At 51.0% G+C, this 20,625-nt stretch overlaps 1 protein-coding gene across 4 annotated transcripts in view; it reads right to left on the bottom strand.

Annotated features, from left to right (window-relative positions):
* Positions 1-2,918: 2,918 nt before the first annotated feature.
* The window catches only part of PPP3CC (protein phosphatase 3 catalytic subunit gamma), a 34,924-nt gene continuing 17,217 nt past the window's right edge, over positions 2,919-20,625 (bottom strand). The window contains exons 4-15 of one of the 4 annotated variants that reach the window (XM_074852074.1): positions 15,452-15,563; positions 13,257-13,402; positions 12,954-13,093; positions 12,295-12,372; positions 12,106-12,200; positions 11,333-11,458; positions 10,297-10,374; positions 9,446-9,472; positions 8,435-8,516; positions 7,455-7,552; positions 4,749-4,778; positions 2,919-3,419 (exon numbers count right to left, since the gene is read on the bottom strand). In XM_074852074.1, coding sequence (XP_074708175.1) covers positions 3,241-3,419; positions 4,749-4,778; positions 7,455-7,552; positions 8,435-8,516; positions 9,446-9,472; positions 10,297-10,374; positions 11,333-11,458; positions 12,106-12,200; positions 12,295-12,372; positions 12,954-13,093; positions 13,257-13,402; positions 15,452-15,563 — 1,191 coding nt within the window. In that variant the 3' untranslated portion in view covers positions 2,919-3,240. The remainder of the gene's footprint in view (positions 3,420-4,748; positions 4,779-7,454; positions 7,553-8,434; positions 8,517-9,445; positions 9,473-10,296; positions 10,375-11,332; positions 11,459-12,105; positions 12,201-12,294; positions 12,373-12,953; positions 13,094-13,256; positions 13,403-15,451; positions 15,564-20,625) is intronic. The other 3 variants (XM_074852077.1, XM_074852075.1, XM_074852078.1) reach the window with 3 other exon arrangements.

The raw sequence follows: 20,625 nt of genomic DNA, 5'->3' as shown, positions 1-20,625 counted from the left end.
ACCCAGGCTGCGAGGCCGGCCTGCGGAGGAGGCGGCTGGGCTGGCCCTGGGGCCAGGCAGGCTCCTTGGCTTGTGCTCCCCGAGTCCCGTTAGCCAAGCTCCGGGTGGTAGCCAGGGAGGGAAAGGGACGGGCCGGAGCTCTGAGATGAGCGAGGCGCTGGCTTTGCAGGGGCAGAGGGGGAAAGGAGGAGGGAAGCGAGGGGTAAAAAAAAAAAAAAAAATAGAAATCTGCGTATTTCTGGCATTTTTTTTTTGTTTTGCCGTGGCGGGGATCAGGGCAGGGATGAGCGAGGGACCTCGCTAAGCGGCTGCTGGCCTCTGCTCCGAGGTCATCGTCACCCAAAAGCTGGGGGAGAGGGGTTGGGGCTCCTTCCCAGCAAGGGGGGGGGCACGCTTGGCAGGGCCGCCAGCACCCACAGGGTTACACCGATGAGCTTTAATCAATCGAGGGGGTAATTAGCACCCACGCGCCCCATCGCTGCTCCTCACCCCCTCGGGAACTCAAGGGAAGGTTGGGGACACACACACACACACACACACACACACCACCAGCACCAGCATCGCTACAGCAACGGGAGCCTGCGCTTCGCCTGGCAGTATGGCATCCATACGTGCCAGCTGCCACACGGCTCCCGGGAGGGGGGGGGGGGACACCCCAACATCCAGCCCTTAACATCACCCCGTAACACCAACACCCACCCCCTTCCCTGAGGGGCACCGGCCCCTCCTGGGGGAAGCTGGAAGCTGTGGCCCCCCCCAAAGCCGTGGGGATGTTTTTTTAGCAACACCCAGCTCCAGCGATTTGTTTTTTGGGGGGGTGGGTGGGGGGTGACATCTCCTCAGAAATCACCAAAGGGCCGGAGGGGTTTTGGGGTGAGCGGAGCACGAGAAGAATCGGGGGATAAACCACGAGAGCAAAGCAAATCCCCCTCCGCAAAGGGACGGTCCCTGCTGAACCCTCCCCCCCACCCCACCCCGCCAGACTCGGGGTACGAGCATCCCCCCCCCACCCCCCCCCACCCCAGTAGCACCCGTCCCAAAGCTCCACAAACTGGTGCTTGGGTGAGATTCCCAGCCTGGGTCAGAACAACATGCCCCAACATGCACGGGCAGCACCTTTGCACGGTTTGCGCTCTCAGAGGAAGATACCACACATCGGCTCACTGCGTTTCAGAAAGGATGCCGTTAAAAAACAGAAGAAATACTCACAGACAAAGGCAATTGGCCCCCCACGCCTCATATGGGGTTAGAGAAGCTTGCTCAAAACATCTCGCACTTTTTGCAAAGCGGTGGGCGTGTAAAAAAGGGGAAAAAAAAAAAAAAAAAGAAAGAAAAAGTGGAGGCATGCGACTCAAAAAGTCTCTTGTGAAAAACCCAGTGGTCTGCTCACGGATACGGTTTCCTAAATAGCTGGCATGAAATTAAGTGACGTATGATTCTAAGACAATTTGAAAGCTTCCTGCAAAGTTGCTGTTTTCCTCCGTCGCTGGAATCACGGCTTAGGGCCGGAGCACAAAGGGAAGACAGCGAGATCCAGAGAAGGGGGTGGCAAAGATCCCCTGTTAGAGGCTCAGCCCGTCACCTGCTGCCCTTGCTCACAGAAAGCGGAACGGTTAAGTTGGAGAAGAAGGGAACGCTGGCAAGGGATCTGCTTGGGAAAGCTGCTGCTCTGACTCTGTGCCATCGCAGGAGGCGGCCGCGGCTCAAACGACACGCGGGGAAGGGAAGCGACCAACCAGGAACCTCACAAAATGCTTTTTCAACCCTCACCCCAGGTCCAAGGGAAAGAACGAGGCTCTGCTTAACAGATCCGAGCTCCCAGCCCCTCGACACGGCAAACCCCGCTGTCCCCGGGAGATCCCCCTCCCTCTCCAGCACTGCACAGACACCCTGTCACGAGTTCTGCCAGATCCACTCGGTTCTACCTGCCAACCTCCCTAAAACCATCCTCACCCCCCCCAACAGCTGAGGGAGGGACACGCTTCCCAACCTGGGGGCTTTTTTTAACAAAGCTGTTGGCCAACAAGCCCCGTCTCTACAAAACCGAGCGGCACCGTCGCCGAACCTTCCCCAAATCCTTATCACAAGCTGACAAACCCTCTCCAGCTGCCGGGAAGGGCCGATATTCCCTTCGGAACAGCCACTGGCCAACACGGGAAGCCCAAGTCGTCTGCAGAAGGCGAAATGCCCCCCCCTCAAGAGGCGTGCTGGACGGCTGGGAGGCGATGGTGGCTTAGGGGAGATCGATTTGGTCGCCCACCGCTCACACACCGATCAGCAAGGGCCGATTTTCAAGAGCCCAGCGCAGGGGAACGTGCCCCGGGCTCTGCAGTATGTGACAGCGGTAGCAGGGAGGGGTTTCCGTCCGCAGGTTGTAAATCAGCCCCTTTTTTCCTTTAAAATTCAGGCCCTGCAGATTTCCCAAAGAGCGGCTGCTCGCTAGAGACTGGAGAGAATTCCTCTGCTCTGAATCAGAGGGATTCCCAGCGGGATTTCTGCTGCGCCGAGCCCGCGGGGCCGGAGCTTCGGGAACTGCTGCGACAAGGGGCAGCGCTTCTCCCGCCCGCCTTCCCCTTCTGACCAGAGAGGTTTGGCTTGGGGCTCCACCACAAAAAAAACCTGAATTCCTGCAGGAAAAGGCCCTGCGATGGGTCGGAGCCCTTTGGAGCTAATCCCGAATGGTTTGGGTGTCGCCTCGGGAGAGGGGCGGATCCCAGCCAGGTGCCTTCCACAGAATCGGTTGTTAAAGCAGCAGATGCAGGGAGGCAAGAACTTGAAGAAAACAACAGCAAACTCTGGGAAGAAGACAGTTGTGAAAAGAAAAACCAAACCAACCCTATCTTCAACGAAAGGACCTGCTTTTGAAAGCACAGGCTAACTTAGAATTGTACCAAAGTCAACGACCCAAGTTGCCTGGGACTGTTTTTTGTTTCTTTTAATCCCCCCGCAGAGGTTTGCCTCTCGTGGAGGAGAGGTCAGCTGTACAGCACAACACTTCGTATATGCACTAGCAGTTAGATTGGTTTCTAAATTAAAAAAAGATGGACTTTTTATATATTGAACATAAATAAAAAAATTACAAAATGGTCACCTTTCTTACAGAATGGATGCAAACTGGATTATGAACGTGCCTCCAGGTGAAGTTGGTTTCTCCCCTGCCCCCACCCCACCCCAATAATAAATAAATAAAATTCATTAAGTTTTGGATCCTTTAGTGGTGCAGATTGGGCGCTCGGACCGTTACTGGGCTTTCTTCCCTGTGCCGTTCTTGTCCGCAGAGTTTGTTGAGGTTACCAAGTTCACGGGCCCGTCTGAGTGCATTGAATCTTTGCGCGGCGGCATGCGCTCGTTGATGCGATCCAGCCCTCGGGCTTCTTCGAAGCTGCGGATCTTGTGCTGCGGCGAAAATCCGCGGATGGCTGCGGAGAGAAGGGCCCAGAAAAGGAAAAGTCAGGCTGAGCCGCGGGTGCCCGGACGGGAGCCCTTGAGCACACGGCAGACACGCACAGGACAGGGTCGGGGTGACAGAAAGCACGTGTCTGGCTGCGGGAACCACGAGATGGGTCCGTAGGGGATTTTTTTTTTTTTTGGCTTTGGCATGTTTTTGGGGGTTTTTTGGGGACCACGCTAGGTCACAGCAGCAAAATGAAGCACCCAGACCGCAGCGACTTGCTCTGCTCCCTAAATCTCTCTTTGAATACACTTTAGCAGCAGGAACTTGGAAGACCAGACAAGTGCTCAATGTCCCCAGACAGGGAAATTTCAGGAAACTTTCAAAGCTGAAAAAACACGATACTAAAAAAAAAAAATAAAAAAAACGGCAAACCCAAAAAACAACACAACAAAGACACCACCACAAGGCTTTCACTCCGACACAAACCACACGCTGCAACACCAGGAGAGGGAAACAGCTAGTCCTCGGGTCGCAAACGCAACGCTTCTTGCATGACCAGGAGACACACAGGCGGCCTCGGGAGGGTCGGAATCCCACCAAGGGTGGGCGTATCCCTGATTCATCCCTCCGAGGCTGAGTACATCATCCTTGCGGTGATGATACGGGCCAAATGTTTGACTTCTTCGTATTACGGATAAGTTAAGAAAAAATAAAAGGGGTTTGTGCCAAATCTTTTTTGCAAGGACTTGGCTGCGTTACAAATCAACTTCCCTCGGCAATCAGAAGGTTCTCTCGCAGAGGTACGGCCCCATGTATCAGTAGCTGAATGGAGCTATCGAGGAGAAAAACCTCCCCAGACCGTAACCTCAGGAATCTGTGGTTTCTACACGAACTACAGGGAGAAAACTGCTCCTCCCCACCGGGACCACCTTGGCCCACGTGTGGGGAAGGCACGGATGACATCAGAGCCGCGTGATCCGCCGTTTTCTAGATGATTTTTGACCGAGCATGCTGGCGGCCGTCACCGGATCGAGTTACCCAGGGGATGAACTCAGCCACGAGGCAGCTGAGATCAGACTGCAGGACCCCGACGCCGAGGTCTCGAGACACCGGCCGCTCCGCAGAGGGGGCACTCTGGGAATAACGGTATCGCACGAAGCAATAGCCTCGTTAAGGCTAAAATAGACTCGAAGCAGCCCACTGTGTATTTTTTTGCTTCCCAGCAGGGGCCCATCCTCCCCCACTTCTGGTGATGCAAGAGTAAAAAAGCTTCCATAAGGCTGATAAAGCTCTTTAAAATTAGCGCACGCACACACAGAGATGATTTGAGTCTCTCGCCGGATTCTAGCCATACCTTCCCGTGCCTCTACCGCTTCTACTGTGGCTGCAATACAGAAGAACAGTGGCATGCAAAAATGAAGACAGAAAAAAAAAAAAAAAAAAAAAGAGAGTGACAGTGAGTGATCTAACATCATCGCTGCGAACGCAGAGCCCACAGCCTCCCAGCCCCGGTGGAGACAACCGTAATCAAAACCAACTGGCAAGAGGGAAAAAAAAAAAAAAAAAAAAAAAAAAGGTGACAGGAGCTTGAGAGGAAGGCTGAAAGGGGACTCCCTCAGGTTCAGCGTCTGCTGAGCACTGGCACAGGGGAGTCTCCTTTCCTCGCGTCCGCTGGACTCGTCACACAGATAAATCCGATGGAAAGAAAGAGAAGCAGAGAGATGGTTTTCTGCCGCGTGTGCTGGAGGGCTCGGGCGCGCAGGCGGCCCGTGGCAAGGACAGGGATAGTCTCGGACTAAGCTGTGGGTCTCCACCTGCATTTCCAGCCTCCCTGCTCCCAGTTTGGTGGCTCTAGGGCACCCCGGTCACCTTCAGAAGGTAAATTAGGTGGAATTCAGCCCAAAGCAAAGCCCCAACCACCAGAGCCATGTAAGGGAAGTGACCCCGGGGGACGTGGGGGAAGAGAGGGGCAGTTTGTTCTCTAGGGGAGGGCAGGCACCAGCAGATACCAGGTTGCTCTGCTCCCAATGCCTTGAATTCTAACCAAAAAAAAAAAAAAAAAAAAAATAGGCTGATGCTTCAAATTCAGTTTGGCTTCAGCTCCACCTCCTAAAAGTGTTACCAAGCAACAAGGCACCATAAAGCTGAGCAATGTCCCCCTTCTTAAATCTGCTGCAGCAGCTGTCCAAGTTTTGGTAGTCCCTGCCTCAACATCTGGGAGGAGGTCCTTCCCTAGAACAGATCCCCCACTTTTAGCCTCAAAACGCCACAGTTTTTTGCTTTGGACACAATACAAAGGCCACGTGGTCCTTGAGAGGCCACAGAGGAAGAGCAGAGTCGTGGCTGAACATTTTTGCTCCACATTTGGTGACTTTACTCAGCCGATTTTGCTAAGCCGTGCTGCCAAAGGTTGGCAGGAGGCTCAGGGAGGGAAGGGGCCCTGCTGCTGCTACCTGCAGCCCCGTCTCTTCTCTTTCAGGGCGCAGAGGCACCCCAAAAGGGGGGCAGCCCCCTCCTCTCCCTGCCAAGCAGACAGGCTCCCAGCACGGCTGCCGCGAGTAGATGGCGCAGGGCGAAGGGACGTGCAGAAGGGGAAGGGGTGAGAGAAGGAGGAACAACGGGGAAAGGAGCACGAGAGGGGCACAAAAAAGCGGGGTGCTGCTGAGGGGAGCACGGGGTGCCAGGAGCAGCAGGGGCGGGAAGCCCGCGGCCACGGGAGGAGGCTGCAGGCAGGGTCGGGTAAGGCAGCAGCAACGGTCTGGCTTGATTGTCCTGTCTTGGGGAAAACGCACAAATCTCAGCTCCTCTCCTGGGGGGGAGCTGCCTGGTAGCCCCTCGGAGGATCCCCACCCCGAGAGGGGAAGGTGCAGGAGAGCATCGCAGCACGACCTGCGCTCTCAGCTACGGGGGCAAAGCTGCAGCACCACGAGCGAGCTGCCGAGCTGCAGCAGGCGCCTTCCCACTCAGGCTCTGTTCCCATGCCTCTACCAGAACTGGGGCGACAGAAACCATTATGGCTGCTAGACAAAAAATTAAAAAAAATTTTTTTAAAAAAATCGTAAAAATCCTGCTCCTCTGCGAGCAGAGAAACCCATGGGTTTGGGAGCGATACCACACCCTCCCCACCCCAGGAGCGGGCAGCAATATCTGCACATTTCTCACTTGTGAACTATTTAATCGAGGCAAGGCAATCCCTGAACAAGCCCTCTCCTGAGCCCGCAGGAAATCACCCAGCGCTGGTAGGAAGGGGAAAGCAGGCTGGTGAGGTGCCAGCATTCAAAGGCTGGCGGTAGGAAAGGATTAAAACACTAGATTACAGGATTCCCTCTGGGGACACATGTTACTATGATAACTCATTCCCTGACCATCAGCCAATCTCCCTGCCCTGCGAGTTTAGAGCACGCAGCTCGCTCGCAGCACGCTCGCAGGACAGAGCGGTTGGCTGCTCAGCGAGGGAGCAAAGTTATTTGCCAGCAAGCACGGAGAAGAAACCTCCAAAACCAGATCAAAACCAGGGGGCTGAGCGAAGCCTTAAGATGAAAAATACGGGCCTGGAAGAATCTCCTTCCTTCAACTAAGTCTAAGCTTCCTCAGCTTGGGATTCACAACTTTACAGGGTCAAAATTGGAGAGGGTTTTGTTTAATGAAGAACAAGCAAGCAGGCACGTTTACTATGACACTCATATACGCTATCACACAGCAGCAGCAGGGAGGTGAAGCAGAGGATGCTCATCATGCAGCGTTAGAAGGGAAATAAATGATAAAAATTGCTGCAGAAACATACAATGAAGCAATACACATGCTTTAGGCAGGGTGCTGTTTGTTGTCCTTTTTTTTTCCCCTCCTCGAGGGTACACGGGGACATCTTGGAAGGCTCTCCACATCCCCACCTACATTTCTGCTTTTTCCTATTTCTGAATCCTTCCTCCCCGTGGGCCTGAACCATCTCTCGGGTCCCCTGGCACCCTGAAGCACGCCTACGGGAACTGACGGAAGCGGTTTTTGGGGCAGCTGAGGGGCCAGGTATGAAACGGCAGAGGGGAGGATGGTCCGTACTCACCGGTCTGTAGGGTCTGCCTCCCCCCTGAGAGCACCCCCAGGGGCAGTGTACCTGTGGGAGTCAGGCCTTTGAGAGTCAGCACGCTCTCGCTCTCCTCTCTGCAAAGAAAAGGCAACGCAGCCGGTTACCAAGAGATGAACACGATGGTTGTTTCGGTCCACGCGACCGTTAGCGGTGAGCGGCACGAGAACCAGAGTCTGCCCCGTGCTGACCACGTCTCGGACCTGCTGGGCCTCCTAAACACGGGCCCTCTGCTCCCTCAGCCACGACGCAGCAAACGCAGCCAGGGAGGGCTAAATATACCTCAGCAGCAGCGTTTCTGCTGGCTGGTGCAGGGTCTGGAGCACAGGTCTGATGGGGAGCGGCTGAGGGAACTGGGGGGGTTTAGTCTGGAGAAGAGGAGGCTGAGGGGACACCTCCTGGCCCTCTACAACTCCCTGAAAGGAGGGTGCAGAGAGGGGGGAGGAGTCTCTTGAGCCAAGGAACCAGCGCCAGGCCAAGAGGGAATGGCCTCAAGCTGCGCCAGGGCAGGGTCAGACTGGCTCTTAGGAAGGATTTCTTTGCAGAAGGGGCTGTTGGGCGTTGGAATGGGCTGCCCAGGGCAGGGGGGGAGTCCCCATCCCTGGAGGGGTTGAAGAGTCGGGTTGACCCAGCGCTGAGGGATCTGGTGGAGCTGGGAATGGTCAGGGTGAGGTTCATGGTTGGGCTGGAGGAGCTTCAAGGGCTTTTCCAACCTGGATGATTCTGGGATTCTGTAAAAGGTGCCGGTGCTTGAGATGGAGGTTTCTGAGAGACTCAGCCCGCCCGGCACGCAGAAACCACCACCTCAAGCCTCTGCCAGCCGCTCTGAAGCAAGAGACTTGTAAGATTTCCACCCCCCCAACCCAGGACTCTGCCTGCCTGGTGCACCCAGACCAACGTCGCCCGTTACCCAGACCCCAAATGACACCCAGACCCCAAATCACCAGCTGCTTCCTTACCGAAGAACCGAGAAGACACGTGCCATCTTCCCAATGGCTCTAATCTTATTCCTGATGATCTCTTTACGGACTGTTGTCCCACCTTAGGGAGAGAAAAAAAAAAAAAAACCACCAGCATGTTTAAGGTTTCCTGCTTTCCAGGCACAGGTGATGTCAGTATGAAACACCTGCCTGACTCCAGGAAAAGAAATCATGGTTTACAGATTCACAGCTACACTCTTGAGAGAACAGTGCTGAGAGGATGGCGGTCGGGATGGCAGCGAGAAGGGCAACACCAACGAGATGACACACGGACTTAAAAAAGGTCTAAAGAGAGTAGAACCACCAAAGGAAACGGATCGGGTAGGTCTCGTTCGAAGCTCACCAGGTTTGATCACACTACACAGGATGTAACACAAATGACTCAGCCATGTAGACACAGTTTTGCAAGGCAGAACACTGACGAATCTGACTGCGGATGAACACTGCAGACACCGGGCTGTGCTCGCCGCGGGGAGGAGTGTCACGCAAGCATCAGCTTTGGCATCCAACGCGCACAGTGAACGGCTGGCCGGAGCCTTGCAACTCTGCTTTGACCCCACACAAACACAAAGTGAGATATGTGAACTCCCCTTCCGCTATACGGACCGAACAGGAGAGAAAAGCATGGAGGGTAACTGAAAACAAACAAAAAATCAAAGTAAAAGAGGTAACAAATACATCTCCTCTCAGCTGAGATTCCTCACATGGCCCAACTACACATTAGGACAGTACAAGCCAAACCGGAGGTCTAACATGCACCGATGGCTCAGCCATGCACTAAGTGGCTGCATTCAGAAGTCAGATAGAAACGTGACCCCGTTTCTCAAGTTCCTGGAGGAACGCAGGAGGGTTAAAAAACACACGGCGCTTATGTTAAAACTGAAAGGGGATGAAGAGACTGCCCAACTAGTCAGCTATTCAAATCCACTCCAAGGAATCTGGTGGCACAGGCAGTGAAAATTAAGCTTGTAGCAAATTCTAGCTGGGTACCTTTCTGATAGCTTGAAATGTAGTGATCTTCAGGGAGAGGAGACACCAAGAAACAAGTAGATGAAGACAGAGATAGAAGAAACAAATTTAATTTTCATGGGAGGGAGAAAGAAAAAAAAAACCAAAAACGAAATGCAATGGGAGAAGCGGGTTAAAGTCTCAACCTGTTGACCGAAGCAGCGGCACCTTGTTGTACCACAAGGGTGTTCTGCTTCTCTGCGGGACTGACCGTCCTCCGCCCCACACGGACCTGTCCAGGCAGCTCCCCCGGCCCCCCGCCACGCCCCCGGCCCCACGGCTGTGCCTCAGCTTCCTCTAGGTCACCACCTCGCTCTCAAGCCACCCCCCCGCCATAAACTGCAGATCAGCTCAGCAACTGATTTGCCCCTTTCCTGCACAGCTTCAAACCAGGGCCAAAACCCGCGTTCTACTTTTTTTTTTTGGTGGGGGGGGGGGGTGTGACACAAGAAGCCACTTTACAAAAGCAGTTCACTGCAACAGATGAGAAGACTGGGTAGATATTTTGGTGCAGAAAATTTTGAATTGGGGGAAAAAAATAACCACTTGGGAAGCAGTCTCTGTAAGGAGCAGGAAACCATTCTCCAGAGTAGCTGGCAAGAACCGTCTGTCGCAGTGAATATAATTTAATTTCTCTGTGACTGAATAGGAAAGGGAAAAAAAAAAAAAAAAATGTTCCCTACCCAGAACTGCACAAGGGTTGGCCAAAAAGGAACTGGAGACCCTGGCTGGGTATGCAGCTATAAATCAAGCGCTGATCACCCTTGCTATGCACCGTCCCCACCTTCACCCCCCCCACGGTTACCAGGTCGGTCGTAACAGCGTTTTTTTACCTTCCAACGTCTCATCACCATCTGAAATCAACTCATCATCGGAGCATATGTTGAGGATGTTAACGAGCATTTCTGTGACTGTAAGAAGTACAGACAGGAAGATTAGCGAGGCCTGGTGCACACACTTGGCAGACAGAGGGATTTGGAGGACGAGCTGGACAAGCAAACCATTTCAAGGTCATTTATACTCTGGAAGTGGAAGCCCAAAGATACTTTTAGCCGCAAACTGCTGGTACCTCGCAGCAGTACCCGGAGCAGACGACATACTTTACACCTTCTGCCGAGGAGGTGGATGCAGTCCAAGCACATCACAGATGAAACAGCCGTGGGGAGCAGGGTGCCAACACTCAAGCAGAACAGCCTGGGCTCGCTGAAGGTCCCACCTCCCCACCCCGACCCGCACAACGGGCCACCTGGCTCCAAGAACGTCAAATCTTGGGGCGGGGGAATTCAACCTTTGGGTCCTCCAAGTCAAAAAAACCTTTGGCGCTTCAGACCTTGAAGTCACACTCCAAACATACAAGGCTGAGGTGGATTTTAAACTCACCGGGAGATGTAAAAACCCTTTTGCTGAAAAGCTGAGGCAAAGTCTTGGTCATATTTTAAGCTGCCTTGCCTCCTTCAGAAGGAAATAAGCCTTTAAACTGAAGTGAATGCTTCCTTTTTGGTGGGCCACAAGCCAACAAGAGATTTTAATTTCTCTGTCGCAAACCCAGAGCAAGAGAAATGGCTCCAAATTCTGAGGTGGGGCTGCACCACCCAAGATCAGCTCCATCAGCAATGCAGAAATAGCAAGGAAGGGTCGTTTTATGGTTAAAAGCTTGCTAAAATGGGTATCAGCGATTATTTTCATAAGAACTTTACCCATTAATATGCAGATCTCCTTGAACCTGAACTGCTTTCCGGTGCTATCTGGCATTAATGAGCTACAACACTCTCCCAGCACATTTAGCAGCCTGTGGGACAGGTTTCTAACACTCAGGGTACTACGACCAGTCACTGGGCAACTCGTAACAGAAATTCAAGTCTCTCTTACCCTTTTCCCCTACAAAAGGCAAAGACCATGTGAAGACATCCATGAAGTTTGGAAGCCAGTACGGATGAGGGGAACAGTTGAACTGCCTGATGTTCATGACATTGTTTTCGTATTTCAGTACAGCAGCTGGGAGAGAAAAAGGAAAGACAACACATGTCCAGAGGCACCGTCAACTTCTGGGAGTTGTACCTGCGCTAAGGAAGCTTCACTATCGACAGGAATCACGCAGAATCAAACTACCAGCTCCCCAAAATGAGAAGGCTTAAGCAATATTTTTTCAGTTTACCCATTACTAAAGCTCTAGTGAAGGTCAATTTAACAAAGCTGTTAAAATCCACACAGATCAGAAGTGACGAGCACAGGGCCAAGATCCAAAGTGAGGGGTAAGAAAACCCACAGCTGAGGAAAGTTCCCCACCCTACTCATATGACTGCAGGGGCACAGGGAAGTCGAAAGCTTGCCTACACTAGCAGCTTCTCTTTCATGGCAGCGTTCATCAACAGCACTCAGTTGTCATGTGGCTGGAAACAAAAGCATTATTCTAGGCTTTATAGCTTGACAGCTAATTGCTACAGTAATATATTAAGTCTGCGAGTCAGAGAACCCAGCCACTTCCAGCTCCCCAGCTGCCACCAGTTTAGCATATAAAGCTCTTTTTCATTTCAGGCATAAGAATGCAACCAGAGGAGAGGGCAGAGCGGGCAAGGGAAGATGGAGAGGGGTTTCCTAAGAGCATGAGGACAGCAACAGAGCCCTGGCTTTGCCAGCCTTACCCTTGTTGTTATAGACATCTAGGTAATTTGGTGCAGAGAAGATTGTGATTAGTGAGGGAAAGCCTGTTGTCTGGCTCTTCCTGTACATTCGGTACCTGAAAAACAGGTCAAGTGTTAAACACACTGGTCTTGCTAAGGAGAGCACGAACGCAGACGGAGCCTGCTGAGCTACCAGGCTGCAGCACCTACCCAGCGTCCTGGGCTTCGTGAGCTCGGATTACAGATAACAAACTATTGTTCTGCAAAAATTCACAAACTGCAGGATAACTGGAAAACAAAAAGCGAGTACAGGTTAGCACGTAGCAAAGGAGAACAGGCAGCACCCACGGCCTTGGTTTCAGGCACCAGCCACTCGCAGCACCCATTTGGTTTGCGTCCAGCATCCCCAAACAAGGCCAGTATATATTACATCATTCAAAAATTAATTGCAAAGCAGTCTGTTAAACAGACCCCTGGTGCCAAGTCCTCCCTTATCAGCCGGCCTACAAGTGGTCTGTCAGCACAAACGCTTCTCTTTTAGACAGGAAAAGATTATTTCCTAGAGCTCCTGGTACTGTCCAATGCCTGAAAACCACTCCAAAGGCACCCCGCCAGCTAAAAGAAGCATCTCTGCTGTCCAATACCACAATCTCATAGAGCAACATATCCAAAGAGAGCTCAATATTACAGGAGGAGAAAAAAACAAATAAGATTCCGTGCATTAGAGCCAACTGAAGGCTACTTCAGAGCCAGGTACGCTGTAAAGTTCCACAGAGCGATCTGAACAGCAACTTCTCTCCCCGCACACCTTAGAGTAAGGGGAGAGGAAAAAGCTCCAGTCCATCGGCGCCCCCTAAAACACCCCTTACCTGTAGAAATAGGAGCAGCCTCGAACAGTGTTGTGGGCGAAATGCTCCAGCGTTTTCTCGTTGCCGTAATCCTCTGATGGATCGGACCAGAGCAGGTCACACATCGGACCGAAGGCTGGAGGCTCCTTAAACCTGTCTAACTGAAAAACGGACACAAACTCAGGACAACGCTGGTGAAAGCTGCCACGGTGACACACCCCCACGGCGTGGGCAGGCAGAGCACAGGAGCCTCCACCTGGAGCTCCACGCAGGAACCACACTATTAATTGTAAGCTACGGGGAAGGACCACGGAGATTACTTACTTTCCTAATGTCATCTAGACACGTGATTTCTGGAGACAGTCCTCCGTGAACACACAGAAACTGCTGGTTTAAGAGGGCAGCAAGAGGAAGACAGTCAAATGTATCCATACACGCATCATACACTCGCTCCGAATACTTGATTCGACCTGGAAAGATGGGGGGAAAGGGGGAGGAAGAGAGGGAAGAGTTGAATTCATTTACTCATAACAAAGACTGTGCAGGCGGAGGGCAGAGCTGAGCTTTTTTTTTTTTTTTAAAAACCTTTCCATTTTTTTTTAAAGGGGGAGTCATTCACACATCCAAACCTACATGATACAAGAAGCATCAAGCAAAGCTTTGATCAGCCAAAGTGCTGATAAATAACGTTCAAGGAATGAACTCCTAAGGGGATATGGGAACTCTACGTCTGTGGGCCACCGAGTCAAACTCCGCACCTGCGTATTAGTGAAAACGCTGACTTAGAAACGTCGCTGGACACGCGGATAAAAAAAGCTTCCCAGTAATCTGGACACAGTCAAGAATATTCATCTCCCTTCAAGCTATTTTCTAGAACACCTGCACTAACACGAACACAGAAAAGAGGCCTTGTCACTGTCAGGGAGAACTTGGGATACTAATAAAGCCATGGCATCATTCTCCTACATTCATACTGCACCTCTAGCCTCAAAAAGTCTTCCCAGCCTCAGCTGCTAGGCAGATTATACACTGGGAAGTGCAGCAGCTGTTTAATTTGGCACAGCAATATTACACAATCATTTAAGATAGGAATTGCCTTTTCAGCTGGACACGAGTGCTTCGAGTCAGAATGTGACCAAGATGCCTGTGGTTAAACGAATCTCCACACAGGATCTTTCGGGGCTACAAGTGATCGCAATCTCCGCTGGGTGCCTCATCTTAGCAGAGGTGAAGAGGGTGTTTCGATACATTAAACAGATACCACGGCCTTTCCCAAAGCAGCTTAGCTTTTACAGCAAGCCTCCAAGCACGCTCAGAAATCTCTTCTCAAGGCTTCCCGTTAGAAGAGAGAGCAGGAGCAGAGATCACCGCACGCCCAGCGCGTGGCTCCGCGCACCTGCACCCCTCTGCAGGGCAGCAATACGGTAACGTAGTCACGTCTTCCAGAAAGCCCTGTTACTGCTAGAAAACCCACCTCCGAAGCCAAAAAAGTGCATGAATGGAAAGTTTACCTTTCCTCCAGCTTTATTTCAGAGATATTAACAGGTTTTTTCAGCTGCACGCTACGATATAGAAGTGGAAAGGCAATAGCTGCTGTTTTCCAAAGGGGAAAAAAAAAAAAAAAACAAAAAAACCAAACATCACCTCTGGCTCTCTGGTTCAAACTGAGCCCAGCTCAACGGGCGCTCATCTACCACCATCTGATGGCTCCAGCAGAGAGCTGGCTGGTGGTTTCTAACTCATTTCTGAGTAAACAGATGTCAGTATCTCGGTACCTATCAGCCTTACCCTGTCCAGCAGCATCCAGGGCTGCAGACTGGACTTGGGCCTTGCCCGAAACTACTCCTTGAGGTCGGGTTCTTGAGCAACTATCCCCTAATCGAGAGCTGCACGTTGCTGGCGTATACTTTTTTTATTGCTTGGAGGAATGACTGTCACCCTCAGGGGAGAGGGGTCATTCCCCGACCTTTCATCATCGTTGGTTTAAAAATATGTAAATGCTGCACAAAACTATCTTTAACTCAACTAAAATGATCTTAAAGGTAATGATTCTCCCTAGTGCAAACACTGAGGAACAAATCCTTTATTTGCTTCCAATTGTAATCACTGATCCCAGCTGCACAATCTGGAGCTGAAAGTCATTTGGCAGTAATTATACGTTGCTGGGCCCTGAGAGTCAGGGAGGGGGGGGTGCGTGCAACTGGCTCATCAGCGAGACGGGGAAGATGCATTCGCGTTTCTTCCATCCACGCTCATTCTTTGTATCCAGAAGGCCACATCAACGTGCTCTCAGTACTTTACAGGACTTATATATTTCTTTGGTTTTGGGTTTGTTTTTTTTTTTTTTTAAGCAGGAGCTGAAACAGGAGAAGAGCTATGTACGCAGGAAAAAAAGATGACAGGTTTTGACAGCTCCCGAGCTAACCGATACCACTCACAGCAGGCACAAAAATTAAGACCCACACCTGGTCACAAACACATTCATGTATTTAAATCCTCCTCACACCGCTGATACTTACATTCCTGCTTAAAGGTGAAGTATTCTGTGAGGTGCCTGCACTCATGGTTCCCTCGAAGGAGGAACAATGTTTTGGGATGATTTATCTTTAAACTCCATAAATACAGCACGCACTGCAAGAAAGGGAAGGAGGAGATGGCATGTAATAAAAACCTTTTATAGGGCACTAATCATCCGTAGACTTCACTAAGTGTTTCTGGGAAGACACCCAACAAGCTGAATTCAAAGTGGAACCCTGATAGAAACCCAGCTCCATAATCGGCAGTAGATCTTATCTTGGCCAACTTCACCAGTGGGGGAAAGCCACACGGAGCATTTCTCTATATTAGGCCTGAGCTGGAGAAGTGACAAATGAGATCGCATTCAACTGAAACCGGCTCTGGGCTGGGTGGGGGCAGCTTTTCCTTCCAGCAGAAACCAAAGCAAAAAGCACCCATTTTCAGAGCAGCAAAGCAAAACCAGCTGCGCAGCGAGATGTGCGCTCCAGATGTCCCAGGGCAATCGAAACCAGAGACCGGCAAGTACAGCAGCCAGCCATCTTGCTAGACATTTTATCAAGTGCATTAAACACCAGAAAAATTAAACTCGAGCTTCCCCACTGACTTCCCCGCCCCCGCCCCGTTTTTCTGCTTACGCTACAGTCATGTGAAGCTCAAGTTCAAAACAGGAAAAGCCTAGCCAAAAAACAAGCTTAGTAAAGCCTTCTGGCTTTGAAGAGGGCTTTCCACATCCCCTGTCGGAGTAGCAACACCTGTAAAAAGATTATCTTTGATGAGGGGCAGACCAAAGTCAAACTGAAACAACCATTTTTACCAGAGTCCCAGAAATATTTCACGGTGGCTTTCCAAAAAGCCTGTGTGAAGAAGGGAAGGGCTGGAAAGCGAGCGTGCTTACCCTTCTGTGCTATATACGTTGTCAAGCTGACAGCTAAATCAGCTCGTATCTAGCATGGGGAAATGTTATCACATTTCCCTTGTTGATTTTGAGTGCTGGAAGGACAACCCATAATGACAGCAAGCTTGAAGATCTGGATTAAAGTCTCTAATAAGAGCTTACCCTTTCGGCTGACGTGCTACAGAAACAGCACACGCTTTGAGAACATGAACCATGAAGTCTGTCAACAGTTTTACACTTAAAAACATTGCTGATCTGGTGCACAGATCTCCAGGAACCAGCCACCGTGGCACGGAAACAACCTCCAGAACCAAAATAAACCAGTTTCAAGTTAAGTTTCCAGTACAGACACCTTAGATATTTAAGCACTGAACCCGCAAGGCAAGCTCGACAGAAGTCATTCCAGCTACACACAGGGAGCCCTAAAACCCCAAGGAGCTGCGAAACTCAAGAGTTCAACCCCACAGGAAAAGGCTGGAGAGCGAATTCTGAACTATAAAATTGAACAAAAACAGCTCCAGTGGCAGGTTAAGCTGTCACTTAATCTGCAGTTAAGGCTAGCAAAAATAATGTTTTATTGCATCTGTTAACAGGAGGAATGTCCCCAACAAAACCATTTATAATTATTCTGTGATTTAAAGCTTTAACCTCCTGTGATTGCAACGTAAATGTCACTTTTTTGGGCTAGCATGAGAACTGAAAAGTGAGTCGCTCTAAATGAACCAAACGACTTGCTAAGGACAGAGCAAGCAACCAGCCCTGGCAGCACTGGTTCGAAGCAAAGCAAGAAAGTAGAGACACCCCATTAAGATTTGGGAGGTATAGAAGGTCAGCAACTCGCAGAAGAGGTATTTAAAAATACATTCAAAGTGGTTTTAAGTGAAATAGAAGTGAACGGAGTCACCCGGCACCACAATTCTTCCTGGACACACAGCAAGCCAACCACAGCCGTGGAGAGCAAACGCCTCTGGTCTCGCTGCAGCTCCCCGTGGTTTGCAGCTATTTCACAAGGACGTGGGGGCTGCCAGGTACTAGCGGGGTAACGATGAGTAAAGGACATTCAACAGCCCTCGCCAGCTCCAGAGGGGCTGGAACAAGGGAGGTTTCTACACTCGCATGCTTCAGATGCTTCCTGGCGTTTTGTGCAAATCCCTTTCCCAGACTTTCAAGGCACCGTGCCCAGGAATTGATTACTGCATGTGTACAATAGCCTAGTAGCAACTCGAGACAATTAAGGCTTGCTAGGCTTAAATAATCTCCTTCTCTCCATATTCTGCCTTATCTGTTTGAAGCCCAAAGCCAGGCGTGCGGGCCTGTGCCCCCATTTCATTCCCCCCTTTCGCTCGCAAGGGAAAAAGCTCAGCGGGTCACGGTGGGGGAACTGCAAGAGGAATTGCTACCTGCAACCCAACACAAAGGCAAGGGGGGCTGCGGCCAAGCCCGCAACAAGCCACCCCGTAACCCCTCGTACCATTTACAAAACCCGGCATTTACGAGAAGGTTATAAACACCGAGCCTGGCAGCTCTTCCCGGAGCAGGCACGGAAGAAACAGCTCGGCAAAACTGCGGCATCCCGGCCCCGCGTTCGGCCCACGAACCACCTTCCCTCACGCCTTACGACAGCGACTGGATCTCTTTAATATTATTCTGGATAAAACACTGCGTTCGATCCTGGCAGGATTACCGTACGTACAATTCTGTAATTAGACAGCGATCGTGTGTCCCACTGTAATTGGATTTGAAAAACTAGCCTGGCAAAGGTGTACGCCATAATCACGCCATCTTTACTGATAAATTTACTCTCTCCATAGATTCTATTTTTGGTCATAATAATTGTTTCACTCTATAATTTAATAAAACAAGGCTATTCATTGTATTCCGGCAGTTCTGGCTCCACGGACCAGCACGGACTAACACGGGCACAGACCTCTCTTGTGAGGGCTAGGAGATGTAACTCAAAGCACGCTGAAGGAAGCATCCTTCCCACCTGCAGACAGACAAGAGACTCCTTCACCAGGATGCTGTCCCATAAGCATCTCCAAACGGAGGTGTTCAGCCCCATTTCCGAGCTGCCTGTCAGCCCCTTCACTACGTTTGAGCCCGTGGCCGGTTAGTCTCGCTGTGGCATCGGGCTTTGTGGCACGGACTGAAGGCAAAGGCTTTGCAGAGTCCTCCCTGCACTAGACATCAGCCAGCTTTCACACGGTTGCTTCCCTCCCCTCTCCCCCCACAACTCTTTTCTTTTAAAAAAACAACCCAACCAAACCACGCTTCATGGCCTCATTATACTTACTGGGAATGAACGTTCTTAAATGAGAATTTCCCTAAGCCAGAGGCCCAGAAATAATTTGTTGAAGACATCCAGCTGAGCTGATGAACAGAGGCTTTTGGGGTTTTTAAAGGTTTTGTCTGAGCCATAAACTGCTCCTTTTACCTTGACAACCAAATACTCACAGCAAGGGAGAAAGCTTGCAAGGGTTATTTGGGCTGCTAACAACACAGTTTGCCTTAACACCTCCTTGGCCCCCAGTTTTGCATCTTGTTTCCTGATTGCCTGCATCAGGATGCAATTATACAATTACCTCCTATTTCATGCAGTTAAAAGGTCATGATTATCAGCTGCTCTGGGCAGGCAGTCGGTAACATCCCCACCCAGCGCATGGATGCACAAGTTTGTGCGGTGACTCACGAAAGGCTGACGATGCTGGTGCTCTCCACCTTCCCAGTGGTGAAACCACAGGGAAACCTGGATGCCTTTCCATCCCCTGAGCCTCTGGGATAAAGCCATCAAAATTCCAAACCCAGAACATTCACAGATCAGTCATCTCCGCACTTCAGAGGCCAGCTGCTACAGCTCTGCAGTTTATAGAAGTCTTTATAAAAAAAATTAGAACGCAAAGACACCCATTTGGCACCGCTAACTCGCAGAGATCCTCCACGCCAGCAGCAAACCTGTTGTTTCACTATAGAAACCACCCAGGTGGGATTCTCTTAAAACACACGGGCTGCACTTTGCTGTAGGTGGGAAGAAGAGGCACACATCAATAGGAACAAGGGAATGAAGCCTTCTAGATTCTGCTTTATCAGTGACATTTGGATCAGCCCCCGCATGTACTAATCAAAGCCCACCCTGATTCGTGAAAGATCAATGCTAGCTCTGTGGGGTAACGGAGCGCTCGGTGGTTTTCCCCTCCGCAGATGTCAGGGGAAAGGGGAAGGAGGAGGGTCAAGAGCAGCGTGAAATAAAAACTTTGTGTTCAGACCTTACAAAGACCGACTGCCCCAAGGCTTTCGTGCCTGAAAACACCAGGCTGCCTCGCACAGGCCCTGGGTTGGAGTGGCAGGCCACCACAGAGGTTCACCTGTGATTTTCAGACATTCCTCCTCAAAAAACCCAACCAACCACACCTCTTCCCACTACTCTGTTCTCCAAGGTGGTCTCATCATCCATCCCCCTGGAATTCTTCCATATTCTCACAGCATGGAGAGACAAGGACACCGATCCCCAACTCGGGCACTCGCTTCTGCAGATCTGGGAGTTAAATCCGCACGTCAGATCAACCGCAGGGTAAGAGCAAAGAGGGGGAGAAGCACTTCACCACCCAGGATCTGTAAAACTCTTGTGCAGACACAGGGTATGCCAACGCTTCTTTGAAGGTTTCTTGGTTAATACCAAAAAAAAATCCACATCTTATCTCAGACAGAGTTGCTGCGCTATAATCTCTTTTCCAGGTAAATACATTTAAACTGCAAACCCAGTTTGTGCAAGCCAAGCCCTTTCAACCAGCGGCCCGACGCCTGTTCTTCCCCTTCCTCCCCGGGGGTTACGGGGCTCCTCCTGCCAGCGCCACCAGAAATCCCAACAGCCACAACCCCACCTTTCCAGCATCCGTCCCCGCTACCCCGGAAACTGCTCATCGTCACACCTTGGCTCGCCGTCAGTATTTAGGAACACACGAAGCGCAAGGCTGGAAGCAAGCCAGAAAGCTGCTAAAGCACAAGCTGTCGGCGGTACCCTCCTAAATCCTCTGCAAAATCCTTCAAAGAAGCGCTCGCATTAACTGCCTTCAGCACTGTCCGTAAGAGTTCCTCCTCAAAATTTAACTGGGAAAGATGCCTCTGCGGCCCCAACAGCTCAGCCGTTCCTGCACCGATACACAACCTCCCTCTCTGAAGAGAAACCATTTTGTTATTCACTTCTACCCCGTCTCGTGCCCCTCTTTCCCCAAACACCCCCCGTTACGTTGCCTCCAACGGGAATAAGCACTTTTTTTTCTACTC

The sequence above is a fragment of the Strix uralensis genome, chromosome 28 (genome assembly GCF_047716275.1).
Source record: "Strix uralensis isolate ZFMK-TIS-50842 chromosome 28, bStrUra1, whole genome shotgun sequence".
NCBI lineage: Eukaryota > Metazoa > Chordata > Aves > Strigiformes > Strigidae > Strix > Strix uralensis.
The sequence above is the reverse complement of the archived record's forward strand: the minus strand, read 5'-3'. Positions and strand labels throughout refer to the sequence as shown.